Source organism: Schistocerca americana, chromosome 2 (genome assembly GCF_021461395.2).
Source record: "Schistocerca americana isolate TAMUIC-IGC-003095 chromosome 2, iqSchAmer2.1, whole genome shotgun sequence".
Lineage (NCBI taxonomy): Eukaryota > Metazoa > Arthropoda > Insecta > Orthoptera > Acrididae > Schistocerca > Schistocerca americana.
Window position 1 is genome coordinate 669,673,383 of NC_060120.1, and position 19,156 is coordinate 669,692,538.

Sequence of the window (19,156 nt, forward strand, 5' to 3'; positions counted from 1 at the left end):
CGTCAGTCATATCCAGTAAGGATCGCATACTGTGCAGCAATACCCCAGAAGAGAATGGACAAGCATAGTACTGGCAGTCTCTTTAGACAATGACCATCAATTGGATTAGTGATTGCTGCTCAGTGTTGGATGATCACCACACCAAATTGAAGAATCTGTTAAGGTACATGACTAGAATATTACATTGTACAGGGCATCTGTATGATATTTTATTGAAGGACGGACAAGATGCACATTTTGTGGTGGCAAGATTGTGGGTGTCAACACATAGGGCACTTTATCTCTGAGCCCACACATGCACAGAGCTTTAAATGTGCCAGTGTGTACCATATGTGATTCAAACTGGGATAAGCCATTTCTAATAACCAAGGTATCAGCAGAATGTCTGACCTTCCTCAGTGTTGTTCTTCCTTATTTTCACACAAGCATTTAGACTAAAATTTCTTTTTACAGGGACTAGGCCTAAAGCTGAATTTCTGATGTCTGTATTTAGAATTAAAATTTACAATATTGTATTATCAATGGAATTAACAGAAAAAAAATACACTTACCTGGGCACAAGCGACATAAAAATTTGCAAGCAGATCATAAGCATGACCCTTAGTGTAAAAAGCAACTATATTCTTTAGAATTTCTGGATCAGATTGCCAGTCTAATGACTGAAGGTAATTAGCTGCCATTACGTAGATGTCACGTTGTCGTGATGTAGTTGCAAAGTAGATAATACGTTCAGTATCACCTGATTTCAGAAGTGCTTTCATAGCTTTCACCTACAATTAACAAATTAGAAGATATCAAAGAAATTTGTTTAGAATCACCTGTAAAAAACATTAAGAATAAATGTTTGTAGAGGGATAAGGTAAAATCATTACATATTAAATACAACTCTAGAAATAACATCTAAATAAGTTTACCAGAATGACACAGCAAGATACTTTACTGTTGACATGACAGTGATTTTATAATTAGCAATTAAGCTGCAGCTTCAGTACAATGTAGCTGGCTGAGACACTGCAGTTGTGTGTGTGTTTTCCTATTAGTTAGGTCTGATGGAGGGCATTGCCTGAAAGTTCAGCAACACTTTCAGTCATTTTTACAAATTTAGATGCATTACATTTACTCAGGCAGAAATTACCAACATACATTAGTTCAAAACACAACTCCTAAGGCGATCACAAAATTCATCAGATCACAAAAAAATAGTATTTTGCTCACTCTGATGCTTTTTCTAGCAGAGTATTGAAATTTTGTGCTGACTTGATAGGACTACCATTAAACTCTTTCTGTAATCAATCAGTTACTCAGGACGTATTTCCTGACAGACTTAATTACGCTGTACCAACACTTTTTTTTTTTTTTTATTAAGGTAGAGATAAGCAAAGTTTCACACCTTCCACTCTTTTCACATGTTTTTAAGACAGTAGCCTGTCATAGAATATTGACTCATTTTTACAAGTAGAATTTGTTAATCTGACTTTCGCAAAGGATGCTCCCTAGGGAAAGTCTTACAAGACCTCCCAAATGAAGTCCCAACAAAACTACACAAGTAAAAATTAGGATATTGATTTATTCTCTTATCTCGCTGAAGCATTTGAGTTTCTCATCATCATTATATACGAGGTGTGGCTAGAAAAAAACCGGACTAGTACTGGTGAAACAATAAAACGAATGCAATAAGGCTGAAAGTCGCGTGGCCTGTCACGTGACTCTCGCTCCGCCTACTGCTCGAATTTCATCTGCCTCCTGCACTCAGTCTGCCCGTGGCGTCTGTTTTAAGTAGTTGACGTTTTGTCTGTGCGTTGGAAAATGTTGAGTGTACAGAAAGAACAGCATGTTAACATCAAATTTTGTTTCAAACTAGGAAAATCTGCAAGTGAAACGTTTGTAATGTTACAACAAGTGTACAGCGATGATTGCTTATCGCGAACACAAGTGTTTGAGTGGTTTAAACGATTTAAAGATGGCCGCGAAGACACCAGTGATGACACTCGCACTGGCAAACCATTGTCAGCAAAAACTGATGCAAACATTGAAAAAATCAGTAAACTTGTTCGACAAGATCGCCGTTTAACAATCAGAGCAGTGTCTGAGTTAACAGGAGTTGACAAGGAAAGTGTTAGGCAGATTGTTCATGAAAGTTTCAACGTGAACAAAGTGTGTTCAAAAATGGTTCCAAAGTGTCTCACAATTGAACAGACAACGCCGAAGAATGATTTGTTCTGACATCCTGGAAAACATTGAAAGTGATCCCACCTTCTTACAAAATGTTATTACTTGCGATAAATCGTGGTTTTTTACTTACGATCCCGAAACTAAACGCCAATCGATGCATTGGAAAACTCCTGGTTCTCCACGACAAAAAAAAGCACGAATGTCAAAATCGAAATTCAAGGCAATGATGATTGTTTTTTTTGACATCAAAGGGATTGTGCACATTGATTGGGTACCAGAGGGACAAACAGTGAATCAGCATTACTACATTAGCGTCCTGGCTACCCTACGTGAGCGAGTACGGAGAAAACGGAACGATTTGTGGAGAAAAAAGTCATGGATCCTTCACCAAGACAATGCCCCAGCTCACAGTGCGTTGTCAGTGAAGATGTTTTTGGCAAAACACAACATTCCCATCTTAGATCATCCACCCTACTCACCTGATTTGGCCCCCTGTGACTTTTTTCTTTTCCCTAAAGTCAAGTCAGCTTTGAAAGGAACTAGATTTGAGACTGTTGAAGCAGTAAAAGAAAAAGCGATGGAAGTAATGTATGGACTTACCGAAAATGATCTGCAGCATTGCTATGAACAGTGGAAAATTCGTATGGAGCGGTGTAGAGACCGAGGAGGAGAGTACATTGAAGGAGATAACATGAAATTGTAAATAAATGTTTTTTCCAGCATCAGTCCGGTTTTTTTCTAGCTGCACCTCGTAGTTCCAGTTCCCTGGATATTATTAATAAGCCTCTTCCACTTCCTTCTATTCAAGTATAATCTGTCATGGGGAACATCGCTCACTGTCCACCCTCTGGCAGTGAGGTCATCCTAGATCATAAACATCCAAAGGGTTCTAAGTCTATCTACAGGGAATTTTCCTTCTGCCTCTCTTCCAAATTTATTCAGGCTGTTCTGGTAGGCTCAAACCTCATTACATGCCTGTAGCACTGTAGTCTAGATGTGATGATTCAGTCTCAAAGAGATCTCTTGTTTCAGCTTTCTTCCTCAACTCCTCATTCTTTAACTTATCCAATTTTGTCTTCTGGGTGATGGATCTAAGAAATTTCATTTTTGATGCCTCATGTCTTGATGACTCTCTCTTTGTGAGAATGCATGCTTCAATACTATAGGTCAATATTAGTGTGAGGTAGCTGTTCAGAACCATTTTCTACTCTGTTCTTTATCTCCTTTCTAATCAAATTATCCCTGGAAATTATACTTCTAAGATACAGAAAACTATCCACACACCCTAGCTGATGATCTCCCAGTTTCATATTTGTGGGATTCCCATCTCGGTTGACTACCATTATTGTTTTCTTGGTCTCACTGGTGTGGAGATTGTATTCCTGCAGTAAGGATTTCTACACAATAAGTCTGGTCTGAACTTCCTCTCCTGTTTCACCCTACATTAAGTTCACCAAATCTTTTCTTGATATTCTTCATCCACAACAATGATGAAAACAGTGGGGACTGTACATTGCCTATCATTGTCTGAAACCATAAAGATCGCCCGCTTCAACTTGTATACAGCTGTACACTCTTAGTACAGCACTGAGATTTTCCTTACCGGTCCTTCAGCTACACTCCTGTCCCTTAGGCACTCCCAGGCCTTCTCTCTTGCAACACTACCATATAATTTTTTCACATTTAGGAACACAACTGAGTGACTCAGGGAACACCGTTGTAAGTGCCACAGACATGTTTCTTGTGTTATAGGGCAATTGGTGCTACCTATGAGCAACAGGATATAATACACCAGGAAAAAAGTTCTAACTGCACTCAACAGATGTCAGGGCAATGCTTCATGGTAAATGGCAATGGCTGTCTGCCATGGGAACAATACGGCAAGTGACAGGTAAAATGGCCTGCACTACGTCTTCTGAAATTATAGCCACATTTGACGAGTTACAAGAAAATGAAGATGTTCTTAGTGATTCTGATATCTCTGACCAGGATCCTGAGTAAATTCCTCACAACTAAGTTGACTGAGAAGTATATAAATTTTCAATTTTTTTGTACTAAGTACGTTTCATGAATATAATGGTAATTGCATGTACATACTGTTATGTTCCTGAAATGCATGATACGATGTTATTACTGAATGTTTGCTGTTGAGAGCTTGATGGTGTGTGTATGTATGTATCTTCATTTATAGAATGAGATTTTCACTCTGCAGTGGAGTGTGCTTGATATGAAACTTCCTGGAAGATGAAAACTGTGTGTCAGACCAAGACTCAAACTTGGGACCTTTGCCTTTCGCGGGCAAATGTTCCACCGTCTGAGCTACCCAAGCATGACTCATGCCCCGTCCGCACAGAGAGCCTGTGAAAGGCAAAGGCCCCAAATGTGAGTCTCGGTCCGGCACACAGTTTTAATCTGCTCGGAAGTTTCGTCTTCATTTATATTCATATACATAATAATAATAATAATAATAATAATAATAATAACAACAGCAACATCAATGATAATGATGAAAATAGCAATAATCAAAATCGATGTAAATTAAAAGACTCTCATTGCAATTTCTAACAAATGCTGTGACCAAAATAAGAACTGGAAACTGGGTCTATTCCAGCAGTGTATAATATCATCTGGATGATTTCCAGTCATGGAGCACTACTTGCCCGTTAGTGGTCAAATGATGAGGACATTTGACAGAGATTTTGAGACAGTTGAAAATTATACATGCCACTAAATTCAAACTGTGAACTGTCCAGAAGAGCGGTCTAATATCAGCCAGAAATTCAGCCAAGAAGAATCCATTTGCTGTCTGTAGCATGAAAAGGTAGAATTTCTTTCAAATAAGACACTTGAAAGAAGCATTTGTCTTCAGAAAGAAGACTGTTGATGGTCTGGCTGTCAACATAAGGAATCTATGCAGGTGTAAGGTGGCTTCTGAATACCCATCTTTATTAATCAGCGAGGCATTCTGTCACGTTATCTCGCAAGAAGTAAGTAAGAAACATAGGAAGGAAAGCCCATTTCTTGCTCTTTGATTAAAATATGATGTACCCAGAATCGTTGAAAAGAAGGAAGCTGTCAATGTCCTCTCCCTCTTACATTACATACCTCCCGTTCATCATGGATTTTTCTTGTCAGTAAAAACAACATGTTTGGACTGCGGACACATCAGTGATGAATGATTAAATACTTTCAAATAATGAGCTATGCATTTAAGCCTTCCAGTAACTCTGTGTAAATGTTTTCATATGATTATCTATCACTATATTTTGTTGTTAGTGTATGTGATTTGGGTAATATAATGTTATCTACATAACAGTAGTGTTTATTTTTGTATATTTCACATTTTATAGTCTGTTTTTTGCTCGTTTTAAGCCTGTGTTGAAGAATATAAATATTAAAAGCCATTGAGAACCAAATGGACGTTAGAATAAAATTATTCAGATTTGTGGATCAACTGCAAACTTTAATCTTCTGAACTCCAAACTTTTATTTTGGCACTTGTTCCCCCAAGCAGCTCGATTAACAGATTTTCGTTTCTGTTCTGGTATTTTTCCATCAGCATGGGAATAATGAAAATTAGATCCAAGGCATATTTCTACTTCTGAAGTCATACTGCTCCTATTCCAGCTTTGGTTCTAGGACTGTTCTCAATCTTCTTTATATGATCTTCTCTAAAATTTTCAACCCATGCAACGGCAGGGTTATTAATCTGTAACTAGTAACCTTCCATCTACTGCCTTTTTTACACAACTGAATTATAACACTCTTGCTCCTGTCTACAAGCAAATTTTTGTGTTGGGACAGTGTTCTGTGCACCTGCCTTCTTCATGTCCACATTCACTTCATCTGCACACAGGCAATTTCCTTCGGCATACATTTTACAGCTGTCATTGTTTCTGTACAGGTGATTGGAGGCTCCTCGCTGTAGGTCTGAATATCTGATTAAATGTTACAACTGATCCATTCAGTACATGGTCAAAATGGTCCATCAAGACTTATCTGATGTGGCTTTCTTTTTTAACCAGATTTCCATTTTCATCTTCAAGTGTCTTTATGGGTTTCTTTTTACTTCTGATAACACTATGCAGAAGTTTCTTAAAGCCTCTGCTATCCTCCTCCAGTTTTGGCTGAATAGTTGCCATTTTATTTTCATTTTGTAGATCACCAAATTCTGGGGAATGGCCTTGCCACAGTGGATATACCGGTTCCTGTGAGATCACCGAAGTTAAGCACTGTTGGGCGTGGTCAGCATGTGGATGGGTGACCATCCAGGCCGCCATGCACTGTTGCCATTTTTTGGGGTGCACTCAGCCTCGTGATGCCAATTGAGGAGCTACTCGACTGAATAGTAGCAGCTTTGGTCAAGAATACCATCGTAACGACTGGGAGGGTGGTGTGCTGACCCCACGCCCCTCCTATCCGCATCCTCTACTGAGGATGCCACGGCTGTCAGATGGTCCCAGTAGGCCACTTGTGGCCTGAAGACGGAGTTATTTAAGGATATCCAAATTATAATTACCAAACTAAAATGTTATGGCATTAATGATAGCCCTCTTGCATGAATAGAGTCTTGCCTTATACTATAATACAGGTCATATTATCAGACTGTAAAACAGTCATGAAACTAACCTCTGTCATTACAGATGCAGGTAAATTTTCGTTAAAATAGAACCAATGTAATGAACTAAATATTAAGGCATCATAGAATGTAAATGGTACTGCGGAGGCAGAAGCTTTATATTTAGTTGGTGTAGCACAAAAAATTTAAGGGAATGTAGTGAATGTTTATTGTTAATACAGTGTACAGAGCAAGTTTGTTGGTGCTGCACATTTTAGTGATTCTGATCAAGGTAAACTCGTGTTGCAGTGTTATTCTTTGGCACCCCAGTGTGGAAATGGGCACAGACACAACGAAGTGAAAAATACGTGCAATACGCATATTTATTTGTATACAAAAGCCAACTTCAGAATTTTCCATTATGTGAACCTTAGTCTGTCATTGATTGTATCAATACCTGCTTGTACTGTGATATATTGTGAAATTTCTAACATTTGCGAGTGCTGTGATAAACTTGTACTATTATCACCAATTATAGGCTTAAAATTGTGTTCTTTTAAAATTTTTGAGAAAAGTAGGCCTATCCTCATTCAAAACAACTGTTATTTAATTTTTTATTGTTCAATTACGTGTAAAATAGTTCATTTCTGAGGAACTATATTTTTATAAGTTACTGGTAAGATATATAACTTATTTCTTAGCAAATCAGCGTTTGTTGTTACCAGTTTTGCCAAAGAATACATCACCCTTGAATTTCATTGTATATCAATGCAAATAAATGAGCATTTTTGAGAATTTTTAGAATCTACCATTGTTCTTTGCATAATCTACAAACAATTTGTAGTAAATCTGCGTTTGTGATTTAGTTGCTGTAGCAGATAGTCTAACTAACATATTGTGTCACATACAGTTCTCCCTTAAAAAGTTGCAGCCCATATATGTCATTTGCATTTATCATAAATTAATGCTGTTTTTATATTTGCTAACAACTATAATTAACCTCAAAATCTTTTAGGAAACTAGTAATTTTTACCACAGACTTTTGTGTTGCCTTAACAGAAATCTCATTTTGTGTATTTGCTTCAATTCTTATTGGGAATTAGCAACTTTTTAGCTCAACAGATTGAAAGATAACTTGTTCACTGCCTTGTAATACATTGCACCAGCCGAAATGCAGCCCCACTGTGACTGCTGTTCTAGAACATGGGATTACTTGGTTGACGTTTGTAAGCAGCTGGAAATCACCTTGACTACCGTCAAACAATTCGCAGCTGTTGCGAATCAGTGTTTTGGAAGAGCTCCCGAGAGTTGTGTACCTGTGATACTGGTGCCAGGGGTGCCTAAGGTACTACCCTCTCCTGTGGATTCTGTCTTCACTGCAAAAAGTACAGGATCTGCCATTACTCGTCCACTTGACTGGGAGTGGCTTGTCAGTGGTAGATCTAGGTGTCATGTACAGGGTGGATGGGGACCAGCAAGGACTCAGGGTGTTGTACTGATACCCCTAACCAACAAGTTCGAATTAGTGAGAGTCACTCCACCTGTTATTGTCCAGTGTCAAGAAGAGTCAAATGCAAAAGCTTAGGGGTCTATTAATTGTCAGCATTTCAAATATACAGCGGATGATGTACCCCTTATGGAAATGGCAGCAAGGGACAGGAAAGGGCACCAGGTGCACTCAATGCGTACACATGGGAACCTCATTCAACATGTTGAAGATGCCAATCTAGCAGACATCAAGGGAACAGGGTGCAACCAACTGCAGTTTGTGGTGCATGTTGGAAAAAATGATGCCCATCATTTCAGCTCCGAGGTCGTACTTGGTTCATTGCAGCGACTGGCAGAGAAAGTTGAGAGGACCAGCCTTGTGGAGCTTCAATGAAGCTCACAAATTGCAGCATTGTCCCAAGAAGTGATCATGGCCCTTTGGCTCTGAGACAAGTGGAATGACTGAACCAGAGACTTTGAAGGTTCTGTGATAAGCTAGGCTGTGACTTCCTGGACATGCGCCATAGTGTTGAGAACTGGGTCAGCTGTGCTCTACACATCAAGGGCTGCTAATCAGGTAGCAGGGTTTTTAGGTTAGGTGACTCTCCATCCAATCCAGATAACAATAGCGGTGGGGAACCCAGGAATATCAATGTAACATAGAAAGAAACGCCTCTCACAGGTGAGAGTATTACAATCCTAATGGTACACTACTGAAGCATTCACAACAAAGTGCCAGAGTTTGAAGCACTCATGAAAAGCAGTGAAGTTCACATAATACTAGGTACAGAAAGCTAATTGAAACCTGGAGTATATAGTAGTGAGATTTTTGGGGAAAATTTAAGTGTATATTGAAAGGATAGGCAAGTGGGAAATGGAGGTGGTGTATTTGTCGCAGTAGTCAAGAAACTCATATCCACTGAGATAGAAATTGAAGCCACATGTGAGATTGTTTGTGCAGGACTCAGTCTTGCGGTAGGGGGTATAAACTGATAAATGGATCCTTCTGTCACTCACCAGACTCATCTCCTGGTGTGACTGAAAACTTAAGAGAATACCTCACTTCACTTGTACATAAGTTCCCCAATCGCACTGTAACACCAGTGAAGGTTTTAATCATCCAAAAGTTAATTGGGGAAATTACAGTCTTGTTAATGGTGCGCATGATAAGACATCCTGTGAAACATTACTAAATGCTTTCTCTGAAAACTACCTCAAACACACAGTTAGGAACCTCACTCATGATAGAAATACAGTATAACCACACTTTTACATTACAGGAATTAATGTTTTCCTACCATTTAGACATTTTTTGTTGCTCCCGTCAAATTTATTATGTCTACAAAGTTAATTCGCACCCTATTTTGCATCAACATATTAACAATTTCCCTGCAAATTATGCTTTATGAGAAAATGTTGGTGGAGAAAAAACAAACTGACGTAAACTGATGCTGGCATGATTTTGGCCGTCAAGTAATGTTTACAAACATTATGAGGTTAAGTTTCTTGACACCAGGGCACTCTACTCAGCAGATCCGAAGTGGTAAGCGTATAAAAATTGGAACAATACATGACCTATTTCCTATCACTGTCAAGTTCCACTCGGCACAGTGCCTGATGGGAGAAACTAGGTTCATTTGTAGTTTCATTCGAATACAGATATCATGACCGATCACAACCATTTTCAAACTGTCTCTATTGCGTATTTACAGTTTCATGATTTTTGTGCTCGTCGACACCTTTGTATTTAGCATGTTTCATAATTAGGCCACTTGTTTGGCTAGTTGACATCTTCACTGATCACTCACTTTGCACTGCTCAAATTTTTTTGGTTTAAAGGGTGCCAATTACATATTTTTTCATGCTGAGCAAATCGTGTTTTGACAATTTATTCTCATTGTCAAGTGCAGTATTTATGTATGTATTTTTTGTGAGAGTTATAAAAACAAACAATGTGAGTTACAGTTTGTGTCTGTGTGGTTTCCACAGTACCTGATAAACTCAAAAAGATGACTGCAGTGCAGGAAAGACAGAACAACACATATGCAAACAACACATAAAATAAAAAATATGGTAGAGCACTTGCCCGCAAAAGGCAAAGGTCCCGAGTTCGAGTCTCGGTCGGGCACACAGTTTTAATCTGCCAGGAAGTTTCATACCAGCGCACACTCCGCTGCAGAGTGAAAATCTCATTCTGGAAACATCCCCCAGGCTGTGGCTAAGCGATGTCTCCGCAGTATCCTTTCTTTCAGGAGTGCTAGTTCTGCAAGGTTCACAGGAGAGCTTCTGTAAAGTTTGGAAGGTAGGAGACGAGATACTGGCAGAAGTAAAGCTGTGAGGACCGGGCGTGAGTCGTGCTTCGGTAGCTCAGATGGTAGAGCACTTGCCCGCGAAAGGCAAAGGTCCCGAGTTCGAGTCTCAGTGGGGCACACAGTTTTAATCTGCCAGGAAGTTTCATATCAGCGCACACTCTGCTGCAGAGTGAAAATCTCATTTTGACCACATAAAACATATGCAAACACCACACAAAATACTTTTGTAATATTAGCACTTGACAATGAGAAAAAATTCTTAAAACTCATGGTGCTTAGCATGAGAAACTATGTAACTGGTGCAGTGTTTTATTGTTTAAATAATGAATGACAGCTGCATGCTTTCCAGAAACATCGACTACGATGTATGAAATTGAGTCAGTCATTTCTACTCCCTAGACAGTTATCAGTTTAAGTTACATCAGTGATTTTTTTGGGTAATAAACCTTTATTAGATAATAAACAAGTATGTGACAAGTATTTTGATGCCTATTATGTACATATACTTTAAATAAAGTGTGAAAATGCATGAGGGTATCCTATACGTAACTTTTACAGCTTACAACATTATTTCCCACATTTTATGCCATTTTTCTGAAGTCCCTTGAAAAATGTAAAAGTGGGGTTTCAGTGTATACTGGATCTAATGGCAACAAACAGACCTGACTTGTTTGAGAATGTCCACATAGAAACTGGTATCAGTGACAAGGATGCAGTTGTGGCAACAATGATTACCAAACAAAAACTAATACAAGCAGAAAGATATATATATGTTCAGTAAACTAGATAAAAAATCAGTAGTTTCATATCTCAATGAGGAAATTGAAAGATCCAGCACAGGGCAGGAGCATGAACTATGACTCAAGTTTAAATGAATAGTTGACCATTCAGTGGATAGATATGTACCCAGTAGAACAGTTCATATGGGAGGGAACCTCCATGGTATACAGTCACTGTAAAGACACTATAAAGAAACAGAGGTTATTGCATAACAGGTGTAAAACAAAGTGTAGGGCTGTAGATAGAGAGACACTGAATTAAATGCATTTGGCTGTCAAGACAATAATATGTGATGCCTTCAATGAGTACCATAGCAGAATATTGTCCAATGATATTTCACAAAACCCAAAGAAGTTCTCATTGTATGTAGAAGTTGTCAGTGGCACCAATGTTAGTGTCCAATCTCTAGCAAATGAGACAGGAACTGAAACGGATGGTAGCAAAGCAAAAGCTGAACTCCACTTTCAAATGTTCCTTTACAAAGGAAAACCCACGAAAATTGCCCCAATTTAATACCCTTACCACTGAAAAAGTGAATGAAATAAGTATTATTGTCAGTGGTGTTCAGAATCAGCTTTGTTCAATTTTAAACAAATCTCCAGGGTCCAACTAGATCTCTGTCAGATTCTATACTGAATCTGCAGCTGAGTTACAAGAAGGATAGAAGAAGTGATCCACAAAACTATCATCCAATATCCTTGACATCAATTTGTTATACAATCTTAGAACATATTCTGAGCTCAAATGTAATGAGGTATCTTGAACAGAATGACCTCTTCAATGCTCATCAGAATGGAATCTGAAATACTGTGAAACCCAACTTGCACTTTTCTTGCATGACATACTGAAAGCTTTGGATCAAGGCAGTCAGGGAGACATAGTATTTCTTGGTTCTTGAAGAGCATTTGACTCAGTACCACACCTACACCACACCTAAGCTAATTGTCAAAAATATGATCATATGGGGTATCAAGTGAAATTGTGACTGGATTGAGGACTTTGTGGTAGGGAGGACGTAGGATATTATATTGGATGGAGAGTAACTGTCAGATGTAGAAGTAACTCCCCAGGGAAATGTGTTGGGACCCCTGCTGTTCAAGTTGTTTATTAATGGCCTTGGAGACAATATTAATAGTAACCTCTGACTTTTTACAGGTGATGCACTTATATATATATATTTTTCCCACGTGGAATGTTTCCTTCCATTATATATATATATATATATATATATATATATATAAAAAAAACAAAGATGATGTGACTTACCAAATGAAAGTGCTGGCAGGTCGACAGACACACAAACAAACACAAACATACACACAAAATTCAAGCTTTCGCAACAAACTGTTGCCTCATCAGGAAAGAGGGAAGGAGAGGGAAAGACGAAAGGATGTGGGTTTTAAGGGAGAGGGTATATGTGTGGATGGATATGTGTGTGTGTGCGAGTGTATACCCGTCCTTTTTTCCCCCTAGGGTAAGTCTTTCCGCTCCCGGGATTGGAATGACTCCTTACCCTCTCCCTTAAAACCCACATCCTTTCGTCTTTCCCTCTCCTTCCCTCTTTCCTGATGAGGCAACAGTTTGTTGCGAAAGCTTGAATTTTGTGTGTATGTTTGTGTTTGTTTGTGTGTCTGTCGACCTGCCAGCACTTTCATTTGGTAAGTCACATCATCTTTGTTTTTAGATATATTTTTCCTACGTGGAATGTTTCCCTCTATTATTATAACCATATATGTCTGCTTGTGTCTGTATGTGTGGATGGATATGTGTGTGTGTGCGAGTGTATACCTGTCCTTTTTTCCCCCTAAGGTAAGTCTTTCCACTCCCGGGATTGGGATGACTCCTTACCCTCACCCTTAAAACCCACTTCCTTTCGTCTTTCCCTCTCCTTCCCTCTTTCCTGATGAGGCAACAGTTTGTTGCGAAAGCTTGAATTTTGTGTGTATGTTTTGTGTTTGTTTGTGTGTCTATCAACCTGCCAGCGCTTTCGTTCGGTAAGTCACCTCATCTTTGTTTTTTATATATATATATATAGAATTTTGTGTGTGTGTTTGTGTTTGTTTGTGTGTCTATCGACCTGCCAGCGCTTTTGTTCGGTAAGTCACCTCATCTTTGTTTTTTTTATATATATATATATATATATATATATATATATATATATATATATATATATATATATATATATATATATATATATATATGAAGTATTATCTGAAAGAAGCTGCATAAATGTTCAGTAAGGTCTTGATAAGATTTCAAAGTCATGCAGAAATGGGTAACTTGCTTTAAATTTTCAGAAATGTAAAATTGTGCACTCCATAAAATGAAAAAAATGTAGTATCCTATGACCATAATATCAATGAGTCATTGTTGGATTTGGCCAGCTCATAAAAATACCTAGGTGTAACACTTTGTAGAGATATGAAATGGAATGATCACATAGGCTCAATCGGGGATAGAGCAGGTGGTAGACTTCAGTTTATTGGTAGAATACTGGGGAAGTACAATCACTCTACAGTCTTGCAAATTATTCGTGTGACCAGTTCTAGAATTTTGCTCAAGTGTGTGGGACCTGTACTAAACAGTATTAACAGGGGATATTGAACACAGACACGGAAGGGTAGCACGAATGGTCACAGGTTTGTTTGACTGTGGGAGAGCATCACAGAGGTACTGAAGGAACTGAACTGCAAGATTCTTGAAGAAAGACATACACTATACCGAGAAAGTATCAACAAAGTCTAAAGAACCAGCTTTACATAATGACGCTAGGAATATAACACAATCCCTTATGTATCTCTTACATAGGGATCATGAGAATAAGATTAGAATAATTACTGCATGCAGAGAGGCACTCAAACAATCATTCTTCACATACTCCATATGTTAACGGAACAGGACGAAATGCTAATAACTGGTACAATGCGATGTACCCTCTGCCATACATCTCACAGTCATTTGCAGAGTGAATGTGAAATACTGAATTTTACATAAGACTGGTGCTACAGTACAAAGCTGCAAAAAAGTTTCTGAGTAGTATTTTTTTTCTTTGGTGGGATTTATAATTGATTGCCTCAATATAGTTCCATCTGTGACAAAAAGTGATAACTTTACTATAGCAAAAAGAAATTCAGTCAAGAAAACTAATAAGCTATGAGACTGAATAGCTGGCCAGTGCTTACCTTATGGAGGGTTGGGTTGGGCTGTTGTGGTGAGGAGACTAGACAGCAAGGACGGGGAAGTAAGCTGGCCACGCCCTTTCAATGGAACCATCCCGGCATTTGCCTGGAGTGATCTTAGGGAAATCATGGGAAACCTAAATCAGGATGGCCGGATGCGGGATTGAACTGTCGTCCTCCTGAATGCGAGTGCAGTGTGCTAACCACTGTGCCGCATCACTCGGTTAACCTTCAGGAGGCAAACTGTACATAGGGACTACAGAAAATAAGTTATATTTGTTGTTCCACACTAAGACCATCGCACAACAAGAGTGGTGCATTTTCAAGTGAGACTGCATGTTCCATGTTTCCTGCAGAAACAGTTCTGCTGTGGTGCAGATAATAGGTGCAAAACACTTTTTCTGAAAATTATTCCGCGCAGTTAGTTCAAGTAAACAGTTGTGAAAAAACACTTGACCTCTTAGCAAGCTCTATACTTAGCATGGACTTCAATGCGAGATGCTTACAATAGTTTCCACAGTGAAACTTTGTCTTGGAACCTGGCAGAAAATCCAGAGAGATTCTGGTCATATGTAAAGTGTGCTAGCAGCAAGACACACTCAGCACATTCTCTGCATGGTAGCAATGGACATATTCGAAGACACAGCTAAACCAGTTACTTAAACACAGCCTTCCAAAATTCCTTTACCAAAGGAGACAAAGTAAATATTCCAGAATTCGAATCAAGAACAGCTGCCAACATGAGTAACTTAGAAGTAGATATCCTCGGAGCAGTGAAGTAACTTAAATCACTTAAAAAAAGCAAGTCTTCCGCTCCAACCTGTATACTAATTATGTTTCTTCTAGAGTATGCTGATGCAATAGATCCATACTTAACAATCATATACAACCACTTCCTTGACGAAAGATCCGTACCCAAAGTCTGGAAAGTTGCACAAGTCACACCAATATTCAAGAAAGGCACAAGTAATCCACTAAATTAAAGGACCATATCATTAACGTCGATATGCAGCAGGATTCTGGAACATGTATTATGTTCTAACATTATGAATTACCTTGAAGAGAACAGTCTATTGACACACAGTCATCACAAATTTAGAAAACATTGTTCTTGTGAAGCACAAATAGCTCTTTACACACATGAAGTGTTGAGTGCTACTGACATGGGATTTAAAATTCATTCTGTACTTCTAGATTTCCACAAGGCTCTCACTACTGTACCGCACCAGTGGCTTGTACTGAAATTGCTTGCTTATGGAATATTGCCTCAGTTATGTGACTGGATTCATGATTTCCTGTCAGAAAGGAGACAGTTCATAGTAACTAACGGAAAGTCATCAAGTGAAACACGAATGGTTTAGTAGACAATCTGAGCAACCATCTCAGGTTGTTTGTAGATGATGCTATTGTTTATCATCTAGTAAAGTCATCAGAAGATCAAAACAAATTGCAAAATGATTCACAAAAGATATCTGTATGGTGTAAAGATTGACAATTGACCCTAAATAATGAAAAGTGTGAGGTCATCCACATGAATGCTAAAAGGAATCCGTTAAAATTTGGTTACATGATAAATCAGTCAAACCTAAAGGCTGTACATTCAACTCAATACCTAGGAATTACAATTACAAACAACTTAAATTAGAAAGAACACACAAAAAATGTTGTGAGGAAGGCAAACCAAAGACTGCGTCTTATTGGCAGAACACTTAGAAAATGTAACAATCTACTACAGAGATTGCCTACACTACACTTGTCCACTTTCTGTTGGAGTACTGCTGTTCGATCTGAGATCCTTACCAGATAGGATTAATGGAGTACATCAAGAAAGTTCAAAGAAGAGCAGCATATTTTGTATTATCGTGAAGTACTGGAGAGAGTGTCACTGACATGACAGAGGAATTGGGGTGGACATTGAAAGAAAGGTGTTTTTCTTTGTGGCAGAATCTTCTCACGAAATTTCAATCACCAACATTCTCCTTTGAATGTGAAAATATTTTGTTTACGCTGACCTACATAGGGAGAAATGATCATCATAATAAAATAAGGGAAATCAGAGGTCATGCAGAAAGATGTAGGTGTTCGTTTTTAGCATGCGCTGTTGGAGGTTGGAATAACAGATAATTATTGTGAAGGTGGTTCAGTGAAGCCTCTGCCGGGCACTTGAATGTGATTTGCGGAGTATCCATGTAAATGTAGATGTAGATCACAGCAGCAGTTGGAAATTTGTTCCAAAGTTAAAATATGCGGGGTAGTATTGCACATAGAGTCACCATGAAATACTGGCAGCATATGGACCAAATACAATGTCGCATCCAGCTGTAGTGAAATGGTGCCAAAAATCTGACCAAGGTTGCAAAAATGTGAGTGATGCTAATTGGGAAGTCCAGATCTTGCACCTTGTGATTGCCATCTTTTGAAAGTACACCCGAGGGGAAAGAAATGTTCCAGTAATGAGAAAATTCACATAGCTGTTCTGAAATTGCTCTACGATTGAGGAGCAGATTTCTATTGTCAGGGAACTGAGTGATTGGTAGAATGTTCTGACAGTTGTATAGAGAGACATGGTTACTATGATTATAACAAAGGGCATTCAAGTTATAACACCTCCAATTTTTTTCCCTCACAAACTAAAGTCAGTGGCGGCTCACAAGGTATCTACATCTACATCTACATCCATACTCCGCAAGCCACCTGACGGTGTGTGGTGGAGGGTACATTGAGTACCTCTATTGGTTCTCCCTTCTATTCCAGTCTCGTATTGTTCCTGGAAAGAAGGATTGTCAGTATGCCTCTGTGTGGGCTCTAATCTCTCTGATTTTATCCCCATGGTCTCTTCGCGAGATATACGTAGGAGAGAGCAATATACTGCTTGACTCCTCGGTGAAGGTATGTTCTCGAAACTTCAACAAAAGCCCGTACCGAGCTATTGAGCATCTCTCCTGCAGAGTCTTCCACTGGAGTTTATCTATCATCTCGGTAATGCTTTCGCGATTACTAAATGATCCTGTAACGAAGCGCGCTGCTCTCCGTTGGATCTTCTCTATATCTTCTATCAATCCTATCTGGTACGGTTCCCACACTGCTGAGCAGTATTCAAGCAGTGGGCGAACAAGCGTACTGTAGCCTACTTCTTGTTTTCGGATTGCGTTTCCTTAGGATTCTTCCAATGAATCTCAGTCTGGCATTTGCTTTACCGACGATGCTGTATAGTCAACTCAGCTGAACGTGCACAGACAACTACTATGTTATGTTCCTGCACTTTGGCAACATCGCAAACCAGCTTGCCTGAATATGCCTCTCATTTGAAGAATGAGTATACTTTAAAAATAAGGTCCCTTGTCTGTTTGTGAAACACTTGGTGCCTTCCAAGTATTTCAACCACTATGAGAAAACTCACCAAATACACGAAATACCACAGAAATCCATGAATCATAGTTTTGAGTACATAAAATGTGATAGAATGCTCAAATCTAATGGAAGTTTACACTGTATGGAGCACAGAAACACAGAGTGCTGATTGGCTAGCTGCATATTGTCTAATGTGCATCGCTAGTCCAGAACCCATAAACACTGCCACAGACTATAACCACAAGAAAACTGTTAAGCTTGTGTCAATGTAATCTCCCAGCAGCCATACACACTTTTCACAATATTGTGCCATGATTCCATGACCACTGGGGACACTTCTTTAGGAGTCTGGTTTGACGGGTCTAGTGCAGCAGGGGATACAACCCATCGGCTTTGAACAATGACGTCACAAGTCGTCAGAGACCATGTATTACAAAGATGAAAGAGCTGAGGAGAATGTTGAGAAACAAAGGAATGCGACAGAGATAAACATTGATCTTGTCAAAAGCCGAGAAGTGATTCTTCTTAGTGTTGTAGCTCCCTTCAGTAGCTAATAAGTGTTTTTTGGCTTTTTTAAAAAAAAAATCTCACGAGATAGAATAAACTGATCCTACTTTATTAAGCAATCAATAAAAAAACTAAACTAAAACATAAAAGCAAACCAAAACATAACAGCAAAAGCTGTTATGTTTTAGTTTAGTTTTTTTTATTGATTGCTTAATAAAGTAGGATCAGTTTATTCTATCTCGTGAGATTTTTTTTTTAAAGCCAAAAAACGAAAATAAGACACTACAAATTGTTCTATAATAAAAAATTAATAATCCACATTACCTCAATATCATTACGAAAAATATTAAGTACCGGCCGAATAAAAAACGAACAATTAAGTTAATTAAATCTCACGTTTAATGATGTACCGAATATCAAGCGATCGCTTTTAGATTAACATTCAATTATTTTAATGATAGTGCTTATTAGAACACAGAACTGCTTTATTATCTATGCCTCGAAGTGAAGACATTACGATCTATGACTAAGGAATGACGTCATTGTTCAAAGCCGACGGGTTGTATCCCCTGCTGCACTAGTCCCGGTTTGACCACTGAAAAATCACTGATGCAATAGTGGCCCAGCTAGTCAATGTGCAATTATGAAGAGTGTCTTTCATCGTTGGAAACAGCCCAAAGTTGCTAGGAGCCAGAGTAGGTGAGTATGGAACATGAGAAATCACTTCAAAGCTGTTATCACAAAAAACTGCAACATCATGTTCACCCAATGTGCTGATGCACTTTCTTTGCAAAAGAACACACGTGCAG

The 19,156-nt window shown here is 38.7% G+C and overlaps 1 protein-coding gene across 1 annotated transcript in view; it reads right to left on the reverse strand.

Annotated features, from left to right (window-relative positions):
• LOC124594906 (intraflagellar transport protein 140 homolog) overlaps nucleotides 1–19,156 on the reverse strand; it is a 263,104-nt gene that overhangs the window by 43,806 nt on the left and 200,142 nt on the right. The window contains exon 21 of the mRNA XM_047133380.1: nucleotides 552–770. Within this exon, the coding sequence (XP_046989336.1) occupies nucleotides 552–770 (219 nt within the window). The remainder of the gene's footprint in view (nucleotides 1–551; nucleotides 771–19,156) is intronic.